Source organism: Strix aluco, chromosome 12 (assembly GCF_031877795.1).
Source record: "Strix aluco isolate bStrAlu1 chromosome 12, bStrAlu1.hap1, whole genome shotgun sequence".
In the NCBI taxonomy this organism is placed as follows: Eukaryota; Metazoa; Chordata; class Aves; order Strigiformes; family Strigidae; genus Strix; species Strix aluco.
The window spans coordinates 13,825,497-13,843,251 of record NC_133942.1 but is presented as its reverse complement, the minus strand read 5'-3'; the positions used below and the strand labels follow the sequence as shown (position 1 = coordinate 13,843,251).

At 40.9% G+C, this 17,755-nt stretch overlaps 1 protein-coding gene across 9 annotated transcripts in view; it reads right to left on the bottom strand.

Moving 5' to 3' along the window:
* Positions 1-17,755, bottom strand: part of MEGF11 (multiple EGF like domains 11) — a 306,379-nt gene that overhangs the window by 79,592 nt on the left and 209,032 nt on the right. For all 9 annotated transcript variants that reach the window (XR_012624787.1, XM_074836840.1, XM_074836839.1 and 6 more), the window contains 3 exons: positions 17,586-17,722; positions 10,870-11,082; positions 2,632-2,806 (listed from right to left, as the gene is read on the bottom strand). Coding sequence is in view for 8 of the 9 variants with exons in the window: in XM_074836840.1 (XP_074692941.1) it covers positions 2,632-2,806; positions 10,870-11,082; positions 17,586-17,722 (525 nt within the window). In the remaining variant the exon portion in view is untranslated. The remainder of the gene's footprint in view (positions 1-2,631; positions 2,807-10,869; positions 11,083-17,585; positions 17,723-17,755) is intronic.

Sequence of the window (17,755 nt, the reverse complement as noted above, 5' to 3'; positions counted from 1 at the left end):
ATTAATTTATGGCTTTTCTGAATAATTAGCTCTGCCCAGTTCTGTATTAGCATCACTATTGTCACCGCTGCCAAAAGAGCCATCCTGCGTTCACGAACAGTCGAGCCACTCACTTGCAGGCTAGGCTAATTCAAGGGCAAAATCCTACCTGCAGGCAAAGCTCCCTGCTGCCTCAGCAAGAGGCAGGCAGGCATATTTGAAGGCAAAGTCTGGTCTTGAGTTTGTCATTGAGATAAGCCACTTCAAGCCTTGAGAGGATTCTGGCCCCACAGCATCTTTCACAGGACCTGCAGGTTGCATGGTGAAGCAGTGCTGACCCCTTCTCCCTGCCCAGCCGATGGAGCGTACAGCCGGAGCAGCTCGGCAGGACGCCGCCAGCCCGGGGTAGGAAGTAAAGGTTCCTGTCAAGTTTTCTTTACGGCCTGTGTTCTCTAGCATTTGAAAGAACCGTTGCATCTCAAGTCATCTGGCATGCATACGAATGACAAATATGCTTCAGAGGCAATAAATTAGCAATTTCAAGGCTTTACTTCCCCTCATGGACTAATTGTCAGAGATTATAGTATATTATGAGAGAGCAATGATACTAATGCCTAAATATGCTTCAGTGATTATAGAGCTATCCTCAATAACCAAGCTGTTTAAATGTCAATGCAAGAAAGCTCTTTATTATGAGATTAAATATTATTTTGAAGCAATGCAATAGGAACTTCCCAGGCTTCATGCCTGCAATAATACTGTCTTGGAGCAATATATATTGGACAAACTATGCTTTTTAAAAAAATGTGTACAGTAAAGGGTCCCAAAATATTTTTGTGCTGCTAACTTGAACAGCATTCCTGATAGGAAAGAGGATCTTGCTATCTTTTTATTTTGCATTTGTTACTGACATGCTGCTGCCTTCATTCTTTCCTCCACTTTATATAAATACCTGTGTTTCACCACTGTATAGAGAAGATAAATTCTTGTTTTCTGTTAGTGTGAGTGGGGAAATGAACCTCAAAGCCCTCTTCTTTTTTTTTACATTTCTAAGTACTAGTGTCTTGTGCAAATGCTTTTGACAGTCCTACCCCTCACCTAAATAATTCTGTTTATACTTAGCATTGAGAGAACCCCTGGAAATTACATGGAAGCTCCAACTTTCAGGTTCAGCTGTTGACATAAAGCAGAGAACAAAAGTGTCTTTAAGCCATAACTCCAATTTTACAGTTCTGGAGATGGCAGTTGGTGATTACAAGCTCAGGTGTGGATTTAAAAGGGAGGGAGGTTAAAAAGGCTTTAGCATCCCACTCATCTCATCCAGGACTCCCACACTATGGATCTTGTCACACAGCTGTGCAGCCTTTCCCTGCAGATGACAGCAGCATATGACCCTGCAGAATACCACATGTTTTTTTCTAGAAAATCCTAAACACTGCAGTAGGTGCTGATGGTAGGACATGGCTCCTCTGCTGTCCAGATCCAACATGCCATTCCACTCCCACTGTTTCTAAAGCTACCTGGTATGATGTCTACCATGTCTCATAAATGCAAATCAGAAGAGCTACAACATGGTCAAAGATCACACCTCATGTTCCCTAGTATCTGAAGATATTTATTCACTTCATTTTGAAGTTGTAACTTAACACAATAGAGGGTTACTCATTCAGAAGGCTGCACATTTTAGTTGGCTGCTAAATGTCAGTGGAAGTTCTAGAAACATTGGGAATGTCTTTGATCTGAAGCTCAATTTCTAGTAAACTTAGTAATTATAACTAATAATTACTATAATAATACAGAAAACATATAGATAGGCCTGTGGGGACAGATCATGTAAAATTAAGGATACAAATTACAGACAGAAAATTGCTAATGAAGTTGTGGAATTCTCTCTTAAAAATAATATTTTTTTTTTAGAAAGTATTGTTTCTTAAACATAGCCTCTTCCATGGTGTGTTCCTGAAGTAAAGAGGTGCTTCATATATGGATAATCAGGGAACTTACTAGCAAGAGTTCCATTATGCCCAGCTGTAGCAGGACTGGACACCTGGATCCATGTCCTAGTACTTTCTACTGCAACCTGGCAATCGTTAATTCTGAATTTGTGTTGTTTCATCTTGGCTGATTTCTTCAGCCATTTTATATCTCATCTATAAAACGTAATGCTTGTTTACCTCAGAATGTCTGAAGCTCTTTCTGATGCTCAGGTAAAAGGCACCTGCTGTATATGCTCAGAAAAGACATAAATTGCTCTATCATTTGTAACATCTTAAAAGATCTTCATCTATTAAAATCACAGTGTGACTGACAAGGAAAATGCTGAAAGGCCATGAGATTTCTTTTTCTGCTCTTCCAGGCAGACAATAAACTGACATCTTTTTTGTTATGTCTTGACTTAGAATATATGATGGGAAACCATTTCTTTATCCTTATAACAGTAATAAACTTACAATACTGATATTAAGTAAATAACCAGAAGTAGTAAGTTAACACTGCTCAAAGGAGAATTATGTGGACTTATAATAGAATGGGGAAAAATTACCTGCATTTGGCCACTTTTTACACAAATGTTACTTGAAATCAGATTAAAATCCTCTTTAATTTTTTGCAGGCACCTTATGAAATGTCCCCTTACTCCCAGCTCTCACTTACCATATATCCCGGCGCACACGTACACTGCCCTGTGATGCTGTCGCAATCCGCCCCGTTCTGACAAGGGCAGATCAGCTGGCAGCCTTCGCCGTAGTATCCAGGGGGACAGGTTTCATTGCAGTAGAGTCCAGCCCAGCCAGCTTTGCAGCTACATTCTCCAGACAACGGATGGCAACTAATGAAGACAGACAGACATTAATGAGATGTGGACATGAAAGAAAAATACAGTCTGTAACCAGCAGTAGGACGTTTTACATGCAGTGCCAGCAAGAGTCTCACTAAGAACAGCACAAACCTGAAAACTGTTAAGGATGGTGAACATAAGCAGCCATAAAACTTAGGGAGTGAATAGGGAATATGGTGCTAAGTACCAGCCTGGCACACCACTTCCAAACATCTGGGAAGTGCCACAGCACTGCTAATATTGCACCTTTGAAGTTTATACTTTTCCATTCTCAAATCAATGGGACTTGGATTACTGACATTAACCACAACGCGATTAATCCATACCATTTAATGACATGTATGTGCCATACTAGTTGGCTGTAATACAGTCACATAAAGATGTTCAGGGTTAGGAGAAATTCCAGTGGATGAAGGAATGCAGTCAAGAGAGCTGTGAAGATAAACCTGAGTCCTGTGGCCCAATATTCTATTCTATTCTATTCTATTCTATTCTATTCTATTCTATTCTATTCTATTCTATTCTATTCTATTCTATTCTATTCTATTCTATTCTATTCTATTCTATTCTAATTAGTATTCTAAAAGTGAGTGCCACCTCAGCAGAACCTTTCAGCAGGGAAAGGTAGAAAGGAAAGAGCTTTGGAAGGGAAAAATCTCCTTGGAAAAAGAGTTTTGCAGGGAATATTCAGCCATAGCAAGCAGAACTGATCACTACCTGAAGCCTTGGGATTTATTTAGGGCAGGAGTCAAAAGGAGCCCTGGGACTAAATCTCAGCTGTGCAGCAAAATGAGTCAAGTTCCTTTATGCTGAGTAATCAGCACTGCTGCCCAACATTAATCCTCTGGCTTTCATTTCTATTCAGGCAATTCCACACTGTTGTGAGAGCACACAGAGAGAAAAGTAGAAAGGAGAATCAAGCCCAAAGATCGGACAATGCCTGGTCCTTCTACATGTAGTAGGGAGAAGACTTACTCCTTTGTTCCTCCTGCTATGAAACAGTTTGTCTTTATCCACCGTTTTCTCTTCGAGGAACAGAAAGAGCATCTCCAGGTTTTCTTAGGGTACTAACTTCCCACAGCAGGAAAGCCACACTGAGGCTGTGGCTGGGGGCTAGGAAAGGAGGGGAAGGCTGGAGATGTGTTAAGTCCTGGTTTGAAGCCATGGAGGTTTCTGGGGTATGGGAAGGGAGAGCACAGGGGAATGTCTGGTTTTGGGAGGTGAAGTGGTCGAAAGAGAGAGTAGGCCATGGAGAGGGAATCTGATCTTTGGAAAAAGATCCCCTGTTGTGAGGTCAGCTGCGAGTGTAAGGCTTCACCTGAGAGCTCAGTGTGCTCTGGGGGCCTCTGCACCACAAGACTATACCAAAATAGCACTGTCTAGCTCTCACTGGGGAAGATGAGAAATAATATTGCTACAAATCTGATTTTCTTTATTATTCTCAGAACAAGAAAGAATAGAGTTCTGCAAGGTGGCATCTCTCTATGGACCTGTCTCCTGTTTTTTTGCCTCATAGAAACGGTTTATTTTCCTTTACCATTATTTATTGCTATAGTTTAATATTGCAGATATGACTGAATGGGTTTCTTTACACCTATAAAATTAATATCGTATATGTTAATTTTCAAGGTAACCTCATAAAACGTAATTTCCTAGTATGTTTCTGGAAATTACTGGTAGGAGAGGTTAGTCATATACTGTTGTGACTAAGAATGATCAAATTTTGTGAGTGTCATATGTTTCATCATAAATAGTGTTTTACTGACTAATTAAAACAATTCATCACTTAACAAACTACCATCCATGAAATTCTTCTGACAAAGCAGTGCCTGAAATTATAGTTGTTCACAAAGCACCTCTTAACATTCAGATGAAAATAATAAAAGCTCATTTTTTTCCCCCTCTGTGTCTATTAATCATTACCTAATAGGAGCAGAAAGCTAAACATTAAAGAAATATTTTAAAGTGGATTTTTTGTCTCTCTGTTTTTACTACTACTGCACGTATCATACGGTTCCATGAGAACTGCATCTGTTGGCTAAATTAAATCTTTCAAAGGTAATATATGATCATGGCAGTTTGAATCAGTCTATGACAATTCAATTGAAAATACTATACTCAGTAAGAATTTCAACTCCAGGGTTGCCTCCTTCATCAAAATGGACAGCTTTTTTGCATGGGATGCAAGCTAGGTATTAGGGACTCAAAATAATCCTAAAAAACAAGCAAAAACCCAAACAGGCTTTGCAGAAGAGTTTGCAGGAGACAGGGGCCTTGGACTCCAAAATGAGGTCCAGTAGAAGGTTGAGACCATACTCTGCCCCACTAAAGCCTTGTCCACTCTTTCGTGAGGGTCTGAGCTAGGAAAAGTCCAATGCAGATGTTTGGGTCCCTGCATCCATATAATCTTCTTGTTGAAGCAAGAACAGTTTTGTTATCAGCCTGAGCATATCAGAGTTTTGTTTTTCTCCTAGGTCAAGTGCTTGCAGTCTTCCAGTGCTTTGAAATAGTTATCTTTTGCTGCCGTACCGAGTGCTGGCATTGTAAGATTAGGAAAAATCCTCTGCATTAAATTCCAGAGTTATGGTACCCATAGTTCTGGGTAGGTAGCAATAGTTGGTGAATAAACTGTACAGCAGGGGAAGGGAAACTTCTCCTTGACAGTAGCAAAATAAATCTTTCCAAAGCTTTTGGCAAGCCAGACATTAACACACACCATAGTGTTACGGTAGTGTAACAAGCAAAAGGACCCCAAACCTATGTAGCTAGGTCTGAAATGAGGTTGCAGGCTGTGTCTGGCCAGGGGACACAGACTCGTCTCAGATACAGAGAACACAATGTCCTGAACCAAAACCACTTGTTTGATAATTAAGGTGCCTTGATGCAGTGTTAATTTGAAGATGGCTGAGATTTAGATGCTTAACCAAAATCCAGAAGACAGCTGTTCTCTTCCCAATCCTGCCAGTGAATCTTGGCGATGTAACTTACTCTTTCTGCCTTCATTTTTCCCATTTGTAAAATGATGCCTTTCTTCCTTTGGAAACCCTTTTAAGATCTGCAGCTGTTATCACTAAATAGTACTAAGATTTCATTATTAATTGTTTTTTCTATTCTGGTATGTATGAACTATTCCAGTAATTAAAATCATCAGAGTTATGTACTAAATATATTGCAGCTCATGATGTAGAAATAGCATATGTATGCATGTATGTGTGAGTTAAGAATGCTTCTCTCATACTGGCATTCTGTAAAATCTCATTCTGTTCAAACTATGTACCTAGACATATAATAATAGCTAGGAAATTCGCCTATCATCCATCCAACCATCTCTGCATCCGGACTGTCCAGTGAACTAAATGCATGGTAGTGAAAAGTTTGAGGCACTTAATGGCAAAGGTGTTAAGGCAAAGAACAGGAAATACATCTAGCAATGTGAATTACTTGTATAATTCCTGCCTTCTTGTTCTGAATGTACCTTCCAAGATCATGAGTCCATGTAACATTTTGCCAGCACAGGTTACAGCATATGTAAGGTACTTCTCTATGCCATCGATAAACTGAAATTAAGAAACACAATTCCTCTAGAGAAGGATCACTGAATGGATGGGTAAAAGAATGTGAGGCCTCCAAAAGGATCCCAGAAGGCAAACCCACTAACATCTGCTTTCCAATCACTTGCTGTGAGCAGGAAGGGAACCTTACACTATTGAAAGTGTTTGGCAGTGTTATTCATTAGTATTTTGCATTGAATCTTAACAACTTTTATTTCTTCAAATCTCTTGCATAACAGGAAAGAATAGTGTAGAAAACCTAGAGTGAATGCAAGCAGCCAAGTGTTCCTCTGGCTCTAGGCCAAGTAGAGGTGGAAACTGGAAGCTGTCCACAGCGCACAACACGGCATCAGAAGGAAATTGTTCCATGGCTCTTGCTGCAGTTTGGAAGCTATTGTACAGTCCCTGGCTTTCAAGTCACATTTACAGCAATAAAAGATTTATTTTTTTTTAAATTTACTAGCTGAACTGAAAAAACAGAAAGTGATTTTTGACCTTTAAATTTTTTAAGCATCTAATTTTGAGGAAATCTGAGGAAACCAGGTAACAAGGCAAATTGGGAAAATAAATACTTTAGACAGCACAGTCTGTTCCAAATTCTGAATTTGTTCTCTACACATCTTTCAGTCGAAACAACTTATTCCCAGTGAATTTCCTGACTTTATGTTTATACACTAGCACCAGTCATCTCATCTTAATTAACAACAGCCCTAATCTTTATTTAACAGTATTTTCTGTCTTTTGGTGTCCATACTACATTCAGCCTCCCTTAGTAAAATGCCCTCCTGCTTTTAAAGAAGTTGCCACAATGAGACTGTAGGGCCACTACTTCAGTCCAGCACGTCTTCAAATCCAGCCTCATTCAAGCACATTATTGACTTTGGTCAAGGCAAAACTTTATGAAAGGTCCATGGGGTTTGGTCCTTCCAAACTTCTCAGCATTGAGGCAATAATTAGAGTGTCTGGAGATCTATCCATTTCATTTGACTTTGTCACAGCAGGAAACTGTCAAGGCTTAAGAGGTCACTGTGTTTTCCTTCCCCTCTCATGTCTCTGACCCGGGCAAGACATTACTAAAGGCATATGGCTCCACACTGGTGTTCAAGAGGGGTGGGTGGCTGAGACTATTCCAGCTATTCATTTCCCTTTCTGCTTTTCAGAAGAGCAAGCTGGGATTATGCCTTTCTGACTATTGTAGGCTGTCTCAACATGGGCTTTTCACATAGGGGAATTTTTTACAGGTGTATCCTTCCCTGTGGAAGGACAGTCCAAGCCACCAGTGCATTCTAAATTACCTAATTCTGGGGTTGTTCAAAAGTCCTGTACAAAGTGCCTTTCAGCGTGCTTTGATGCAGAAATTATTGGATGATGTTCTTCAGCCGTTAGGAGGTTAGACTAGATGATCACACTGGTTTATTCAGACATTAAAATAGATAGATCTACGAAGATAGAAAAGCTGATTATGTATTTCTTAATGTTCCTCCCCAACTTGCTCCTCAAAGCTCCCAGAGCTTTCCATTCCAGCCAGCTCTCCAATAATGAGATCAAATGAGTCAAAACCACTGACAGAAGCGTCCCTCACCTTCTTTCAAGTGTTTCTATAGTTATTCTACACACTTAGCTATTGCAACAAGTAGCAAACAGTTTAAACTGCTTCTGGGGAAAATAGATGGCTGTCAGTAAATGAATCACTTTGGAAGACCACAGTTCCAGTAATGATAAAAATTGAGAGGAGGAATGGGAGGAGGTGGGTGGGAAGAGAAGTATGCTGTACGGGACTGGTTAAAAAATCAGTAAAAAGATTTGTTCCGAATATGGAGTGCCTTTGGAGAAGGTCATTTTCCATCAACTCTGACACTCCTGGGCTCAGAAATCGACAGTGCTCTGAGGAGCTCATTGAAAAGTGGAAAGCTGAAATACCATGGATGAATGAAAGAACATTTACAGATCTACAGCTTGGTGATATCTCTTTGTTCCATAACAGCAGTGATAAGATGTAGGAAAAAGGGAGATTTTATCAATGGAGAGACTAGATTCATTTATTAAAGAAACGGAGATACCATCTGAGCAGAGGATGCTGCAAGCGAAGCTGACGGAGCAGTGATGGGAGGGAAGGTATAAAATGTATCTGTCAGACAGCAACCAGGCACAGGTCAGGTACACGGTGTGTAAGAATGACCACATGTCCAGAAAAGAACTGTGGGAGGATTCAATCCTCCACCTTTCTGAGCTCTCTCAAACTTGAGACCTCATCTTTCTTCACAGCTGGATGGTGCTAGTCTGTTCTTTCAGGAAGGATCTTCTGGCAAAACTCCAGAGCACCTCCCAGGTAGTTCTTTGAGTAACCCAGGGAGAACTCCTGCACCCTCAAACCCACCATCTTTCCCCACTTAAAAGACTCTTAATGAATTGAGCACTTAGCTGAGAAACAGCAGCCAGGCTCAGCCTTGCCCGTGGCCTGCAGTCCTTCCACTCTATTTACACCTTTATGGGGAAATGTGCACACAAATGGGTTTCCACAGGCGAGGAGAGGGGGTGAAGACACACTGTGTCAGCTGCTGTCCAAGAGCATGTTCTCACCCTCCCTTACACATGAAGAACAGCTTTCACTGAGGAGCAGTTTACCTTGTATTTACTGCAGTTGAAGTTGTGCACACTGGCAGGTACTGCAGGGTAGTGTGACGTGCAGGAATTTATACCTTAGCTCACTCTGCAATCGTTCTTGAGACATCCCCTACCCTCAGTACAACACAACATTAACCTTTTGTGTATAATGCTCAGCTTGTGTCTTAGATATATTATTTTTTGCAATGATTTTATGATATACAAAATAATTAGAAGTGATAGAAGCCTGTTGTACAGAACTACCTTTGAGGTGTTGAACTCTTCGGATCCTTGCTGCCAAACCCGACAGAGCTAGAGCTATCTTTCTGTAGAGGACTCGTATCATCAGACCTACAAGGCTTTTAAATAATCCATTGTGAGCTCTGACTTTCAGTTAAGCAAAGCCTCACCACTCACAGTTGAACTTGAATTCACAAGAAAGATCACCTGTTTATTTCCAAGACTGAGACAAATAGAGTCTATCTCAAGCACACAAACAGATTTGCCTGAAGTGTTTGTGTGTGTGTGTGTGTGTGTGTGTGTGTGTGCACACGCACACAAATTAGGTGGTATTGCTTGCATACATAATTGAGGAGAGTGTTTATATTTTAGCAGGCTGCAAGATTGCAAGGTAGGATTGTCATCATCAGCAAGACAGTCAGGTCCCTACCTGTCTGGTTTAAAATTGAAGAATGTCCGTATCAAGGGCATATTTGCTTGGGCATCAATTATCCCCACCTCCCTCTGAAGCCTACACAATCCTGAATTGGCTAGGAATGCTTAACAGTAATGGGCAGAAAAAGGAGGAAATCAAGTGGGAACTGAAGGGCTCAGCATCTTGCAGGCATGGTAAGGAAATGTGGGCACTCTAGTCCATCAGAACAGGACAGGGTGTTTTTGCTCTCCAGGCTCCCTTTACTGTGTGTGAGGGAGTGAGGAACTTCTAAATAGCAATTCTGGCAGTCAGCAAACAAAGCAAGGAGTTACAAAAGGTAACAAATAGGATAACAGGGAAGATTCTTCAATTCTTCCTTTTTTTAGGGTTTGGAAAACTTGTTCAAGCCTGCAAAGAGAAAGTAAATTCAACCTATCCCATGTTAGGTGCTCAAGTCTGTTTGTGGATCTGATTCTTAGTAACAAGAACCTCAAGAATCAGATCCTAAAAAATGCAAAAGGAAATAAAACATTGAAACCTGACCTTTTATGTGAGGCTTATTCCATTTTAGGTATCCTTCCCTGATATTTATTTTCTTGAATATTTCACACATGCACATACTGAATGAAGAGTAAAAATAGGCACACATGAGAAGAGAAGAGAAAAGATGTCTATTTTGACAATGTCAGCTCCATTAGAGTTCCATAGACTGACTTGGGGATATTGATTTCAGTCTATTTATACATCTGCCTCAAGTGTTTTCAACAAGGTAATTTGCCACGAGACATAAACTGAAGCAAATTAGGTTTCATTTTGAAAGTCCCCTTGCTGTCTATAGATTTAACAAGAAAACCCATCATAAAAAGAGCCAAAATGATGGATTTGAGTAAATATATCTATATCTTTTAAGCTTCAGTGGGTTATTATACATACATATGGTCATCATTTGATAGTTCTTATGCCTGAAAGACTGCAGTTACAGGATAAGGCCATATGTCAGATTGTTGCGGATTTTAGCAGAACTGTTTAAATAGTTAACAGATACATGCTTAGTAGCTGGCTGGACTGAGGCTTCTGGTTCCAAACCTGAGGTTCATTTAAATCAAAGGTTGCAATCCAGAGGAACTGTCTGTGTTCTTAATTAAAGCTACAGAGAAAAAGGGAGTAGGTGTAGTTAATTGACTTTTTTCCCAATGTTTTTATTTGACCAGCCCCTGCACATGTATGTAATATGATGTACCTACCTGAGAGTGTTGGTAATATTGCAAGGACATCTCTTGTTGCATTTGAGGCCATAAAACCCTTCTGGACACATTCTTTCTTGGCAATAAATCCCTTTAAATCCAGGGTCACACATACACGCTCCATTTACATGGTAACACGTTGCACCATTTTGGCAGTCACACCTTTGCGTGCACTGAAAGCCGTAAGTCCCAATAGGACACTCTTCCTGACACCTGCAATGAAATACGTGAGACAGGATCCAATCAAATACTAGAATCATAGAATCATAGAATGGTTTGGGCTGGAAGGGACCTCAAAGATCATCACAGTTTCATGGCACCTTCCACTAGCCCAGGTTGCTCAAAGCCCCGTCCAACCTGGCCTTGAACCCTTCCAGGGAGGGGGCAGCCACAGCTTCTCTGGGCAACCTGTGCCAGGGCCTCACCACCTTCACAGGGAAGAATTTCTTCCTTAGATCTCATCTAGATCTGCCCTCTGTCAATTTAAAACCATTACCCCTCTTCCTATCCCTACACCCCTGATCAAGAGTCCCTCCCCACCTTTCCTGTAGCCCCTTTAAGTCCTGGGAGGATGCTCTAAGGTCTCCCTGGAGCCTTCTCTTCTCCAGCTGAACCCCCCCAACTCTCTCAGCCTGTCCTCACAGGGGAGGTGCTCCAGCCCCCCGAGCATCTTTGTGGCCTCCTCTGGCTCTACTCGAGCAGGTCCATGTCCTTCTGATGTTGGTGCCCCCAGAGCTGGACCCAGCACTGCAGGGGGGTCTCATGAGAGCAGAGCAGAGGGGGAGAATCCCCTCCCTCGCCCTGCTGGCCACACTGCTCTTGCTGTAGCCCAGCACACAGTTGGCTTTCTGGGCTGTGAGTGCATGTTGCTGGCTCACAGTCAGTTTTCCATCCACCAACACCCCCAAGTCCTTCTCTGCAGGGCTGCTCTCCAGCCACTCCTCGCCCAGCCTGGATTTGTGCTGGGGATTGCCCTGACCCATGGGCGGGACCTTGTACTTGGCCTTGTCGACATTCGTGAGGTTTGCACGTCCCCCCTCTCCAGCCTGTCCAGGTCCCTCTGGATGGATCCCTTCCCTCCAGCATCTCAGCTGCACCGCACACCTCAGTGTTGATGGGGAACTTGCTGAGGGTGCACTCGATCCCACTGTCCGTGTCGCCAACAAAGATGTTAAACAGTGCTGGTCCCAACCCCGACCCCTGACAAATATCACTCATCACTGCTCTCCACTTGGACATCGAGCTGTTGACCTCAACTCTTCGAGTGTGACCATCCTATAGTCTAGTCTGCTTATGAGTTTTACATGGGAATGTTTTTGTTAATGGATTAATTATAAAATCATTGATCATTTATTTAAGTAATATACTGTGAACTGATGGTATCATTGAGTCAGAAGTGATATTTAGGGCATGTAAATTGCTGTTAATTGAAAGTGCATTAATCTCTGTCCAATTATATCCTGCAAAATTCGCATTAGTTCATATTACTGTAGTTAACAAAGTGCATTCTTGTTTCCTGAACCTTGACAATTCCACCCATCAACCATAAGAAACTGATACAGAATAAGATACTTTATAAAAAAACCCTCATCTGTTTGCTTTCCCTTTATTACAGAAGGATTGTGCACCTTCTTTAAAAGCATATGGTCCTCTTAGTGATAATGAGGATTGAAAGGGAACGTGGTCTATTAAGCAATATCGAGTAAAGTGTTCTCCAGAAACACAGAGTTTTACTTTCCCTTTACGCTGTCATTGCACCAGCTTTATACCAACTAGGAGAAAATACAGCCCTTTGTCTTTTGTGTGTACTTCTGAGTAACTAAAGCTCAAATTTGCTTTTCATCTCTTACTCCAGGGATGCTCAATAGTATAAAATCTCAAGACAAACCACTTTCATGCTCCTTAGTGTAGTATCTTCTCCAAAATTGCCAACATTTTTAATATTTGATACACATAAAAATGGAACCTGCAAACACTATACACAGATTGTTTTAAATTGCACCTTCCATGCACTGTTTAAAATATTTCCCTACTGGATACATTATGAAATCTGCCAAAAATTCTGTTTCATTGTCCTACACAACCAGTTTAAGTGTTCATAATATTTCTTACTTTGAAAAGCTCAGCTAAGATCCTAAAGAAAGCAACTGATTCTGTGCTTGACATAATTCAGTGGTTTCAAAATTCTGCAGTGAGTCAGTACTACAGTTTACATGATCTACCGTGAAATACAGATATGCCTTTTCAGTTAATAAAAAAAGAAAAAGAAGCCCAGAAAAGCCCAATTCCCTTATCACATGGATGCCAGATATTGGAAATTGCCTATCAGCATTAATTTAATCCTGAGCATTGATTAAAGTGTATACTGTAAACTCAGTGGGTAGAGGCAATTGTTAAATGTCTTTCGGCAGGTCATTTCACAGCTGGCAGGTGAGAGTTAATATAATGATCAGTAATAAAAGATTAATGTGTGATGCAAGCCAGGCAAAACTGCAATGAACCCAGTCAGTATATAAGAAGAGCATTACTTTTGCCACTTCAGATTATCACATTTTAGTAAAAATAAATGAACAAAGCAAAAGGCCTAGCTGGTGATTTAATTGCAGCAAGCATCAACACCGTTGCTAGTTACACAATCCAAGTTCAGAAGTTCATACGAGACCCAAAGAGAGAGTAGCCTGTGACAAACAGGAAGGGAAAGAGCCCAGAGAATCGCCAGCTGTACTGGCTGTTAGCCCTGCTACTCTCAGGGAAATAACAAGCAAAGAATGGGTAACATTAGGACTGAAACACTTAAAGCAAATGAAATGCAATGAAGAACATATTAAGATGTCTTATGTCTCCATTGCTGTGTACAGCTCTACTAGTTAGCAGGAGAGCACTGTACTCAACGAGATGAATACTTAGTCAATAGTGCACTGTATCATTCTATATTTATAGAAGATGAAGCATTACCTAGCAGGGAGAAAAGCATCTGGAAATGAAATATTGACGACCTAATCCATTTACATAATTAGCCTTTTTCTACTAACAATTTAACCAACTTATTTATTTGGAGATCAAGCAGCTACCGCTAATGAATTTTATACAAAGAATACTAATAATGACTCCTCTGGAACATAGGAATAATCACAGCAGGAATTAGCTTTCTACTTAAACATCTTTCCTTTGCAACATATCAATCTAATGTGTCCATAGCACCATTAACAACCAGATACATTGTTCAATTAAATTACAAAATGAGCTGCTAAGCCCTAGTTATGTTTCTTGTTTAATTTACATTGCTTTCTGCCTATCTGGGGAGATTCGTATTATAATATCCACTGAACTTTAATATGTACTATAATTATTTGGGTTGGGATAGGATAATACGGCTGTCACCTGTAGAATTAATGGAAGCAATTTCACAAAATATTAAACATAAGACAGCCTGCTTAACAGATGAACTTAGAACATACACATTTTTTCCAGATAAATTTTTTTCATGGAATAATGCTGTAAAGTTTTTTAGGCTTTTCTGTTTGTTTGTTTTGAAACAGTGATCACATTTATGTAGCACAGACAAATATTGAAAGGCACCCGAAATACACTAACCTGGAGATTGCCATTCTGTTGATAAAAGACACAGGTACAAATACAGCAACAAGAGAGTAAGTCTGCTCATATTGTTATAACAAATGTGGTATTTATTCTTTTAAGATTCAATCTTTAGATTTAATGGCAATATGGAAAACAAAGCTAAACCAGTATGTTCGCTTTTCCTGTCAGCCACTGAATTCTTAGACACCCTATCCTCAGCTTCTAACTGTGCTTCTGCTATTATTCCTTTCCAGCTTGCAAAACATACATTTACATGACATATCCAGTCATTTTAGCAGAGCACAAAGCTTCCTGAAGTTATTAATAGTGCTTGCCAATTTTCTAGATACTTAGTGTAGTGTTACTTCATGGAAAACAGGTAGGGAACAAAGTGTGGCAATTACACTTACATAGACCTTTACAACCATTTCACCTCCACAGATATTTATCTGTTATTATCTTCTGCACAAGACGATGAACTGTAGTATTACATAATACTTACTGACAATTAAAAAAGATGATAGCAGATAAAGTGTGTTTATATTTTTATTGTTATTCACAATATCTGTTATTATTAAGAAATTTTTTTAGTGCCTTATAAAATTTTAAAGAAAACACTGTTGTGCAGCAGCATTCTCCTGCCACACTTGTAACTATACTGCAACACTGCAACAGTTATATGTGATCCAGAAAGTAAAACAAGCTAAAATGGTGCTGACTGATCTGTTCCATTGTCCACGCTGTATGAACACATAACTAAGGAAAGCAATTTAGACTTTTTAAAGACCTTGTGCCTGCTCCTGCCCTCACTGAAATCAATGGGCAATCTACCATTAGCTACCTGCAGTTAACAGCAAGGCAAAGGTACATGTGCCTGTCCAGAGCAAACCATTACCAGCCATGTGCTGTCCTAGCCCAAGTGAGAGGCAGAACTCCAATCAAATATAATGGGCCTAAGGTTTCACTTCCCTTATTGAAGGCTGATTAAAGGCTGATAGATAAACATGTTTTAACCTTCTGAGTACCTGTTTGAAAGGTGGGAATTTCCAGGCTAATACAGTTTTTCCCTGCTGCTAGAAAATCTTTCCGAACTGCCACTTTACCTAACTTTCTCCTGTTTTCATTCATCCTTCCACACACCTGCATTTCTGCTCTTCTGCCCCTCCCTTCAGTGTCTGTCTTTCACTTCCCTGCCCCAGGATGGGCCAGGTGAGCCATTCCTAGGAGGTTTGCTCTGGTGCAGGTCCACAGTGTGACTTCCCTTGGCTTCTTTTCCATCTCTTCCAACCGATCATGCCTTATTTTCTCCTCCCTGCTTCTGTCTTCTCAAGCAACACCTCTCTTTGGAGTCCAAATCTCTCCCACTTTTTTTCCAAGTACAGATCTGAAGAGCCCCCACTCCCTTTGCTCAAGGACAATCCTTGGGAACTCCTGTGAGGTCTGTCCCATAGTGCCTCCTCTGCTCAGTCTCTCCCCGATCTGCCCTCTCCAGCCCCTCTCTGAGGACAATCAGCAGCAAAACCCTCTGATTTTGACAGCAGGCAGAACTAGGTCTTCTGCTTTCTACTCACCATCTCCTTTCCTCAACCCCAACGGTCCTTTCTCTACTGTTACTGCTGGAGTGTGTAAGTGCTGCCGTTCGGCAACTCCATTACTGTTCTTTCCCTGTGTCACATGCCTGTGGCAGAGCCAGCTCTTCTGCTGCATGTCTCCCTCGCGGCTGGGGGCTGTGTTGGCAGCTGAGCAAAGGAGCTGGCTCAGCTTCAGGCTGCTGGTGGGGAGCTCCCGACAGCTCTGACACTGTTGATTCACCTACAGCCAGAAATCAATCTAAGTCTGCAACAACCAAACGAGGAGACCTAGAGACAGAGGGACTCTGTCAGCCTTCCGGAGCACGGCCACTCCGGGGACAGGTTGGGATTGAAGTGTGGTCACCAGTATAAGTGTCCAGGCTGCACAGTTGCTTTCTTTAGTGAAATTGTCTCCAAAAGGAGAGAAAGAGAAAGCTTTGGTTAGCAACAATAATTATATGGTACCCTATGGCTGAAATCACTGTCTCCAGATGGAGGATGGGGGAAAAGAGACATGCTGATGTCTTCTCCACTAAATTCATTTGAAATAATTAGTATTTCCACCATATTCAACCACATGCAAATCCTGATATAATCTCCAGAGACCCCTCCAATTACCACTGTTGATAAAATGGAAACTTCCATATTTAATGGGAATGAGCACAGCTTTCTGAACCCCAGCACAGTGCTGAAGGTTGGTCTGTTTGTGTGCTATAAAGACCTGCTGATTAGACAATGAAGCAAGAAATGAGAAATTCCAGAGAGCTTTGCTGCATAAAAGTATTATTGTAGCATATGTCTGTATACTGATTCTGGCTTGTTCTAGCTAATAAAAAAAGGTAAGATGTAGGAGAAAGGGCTTTAGTATGGCATACACTAGGGAGCTGTGCCCACGGTCTCTGGACCTAGTGACACAGTCCAAGCCCTAGTGAAAACTGCGTATGAAAGCTTGTTTAGCTGCAGCTTCCCCACCTTTGTTAGCCCTGCTGGCAGGATTAGCTGGAGGGCTAAGCCAGAGTGCGTTACAATCCCACCTTGACTTTGCTGTGTAGTCATTTTGCTGAATCCATGACACCTTTGTAAAACAATATTATCATCTTCTCTGATCGATTTATGGGTGAAGGCTCTTGTTTATAAATTTTGAGGATTTATCGCTTTTTGTTGGTGTCTGAGATGGATAAGTGCTGCAGCAGCACAGAGGGGCTGAAGGAAACGTTGCTGCATTGCTTACTCTTGAGGATATTAATTTGTATAAATATAGTTCATTTACATATCTTGTAAACATGTAATGCTCCCTATTAAATTTATCACTGTAAATATCTAAATTAAATTTAATCCATTAAATTTTAAAAGTTGTATTAAAAAAAACCTGTAAATGGAGAGCATTGCCAATAAAAAGTAATAACATTGCCACATTTATAATGCTTGAACTGTTTCAGAAGGATGAACGTAACTGGAGCAATAGAAACATAACACCATTTTTCAGAGAGTAAGATTGTCCTAGAAAGGCTATAAATATTGCCAATCCATGGTTAAAACTAAAGGCTTTGGGGTTTCGATTTTTACCTGTCTCCTATATAGCCAGCTGAACAGATGCATTTTCCTGTCACGGGATCACAGTGTCCTCCGTTGTGGCATGGACAGTCCTGGCTGCAGTTAATTCCAAACGTTCCAGGAGGACATGGCTGTGCACACACCAGCCCCTGGCAAGGTTGCAGAAAGAGCAGTATTTCAGT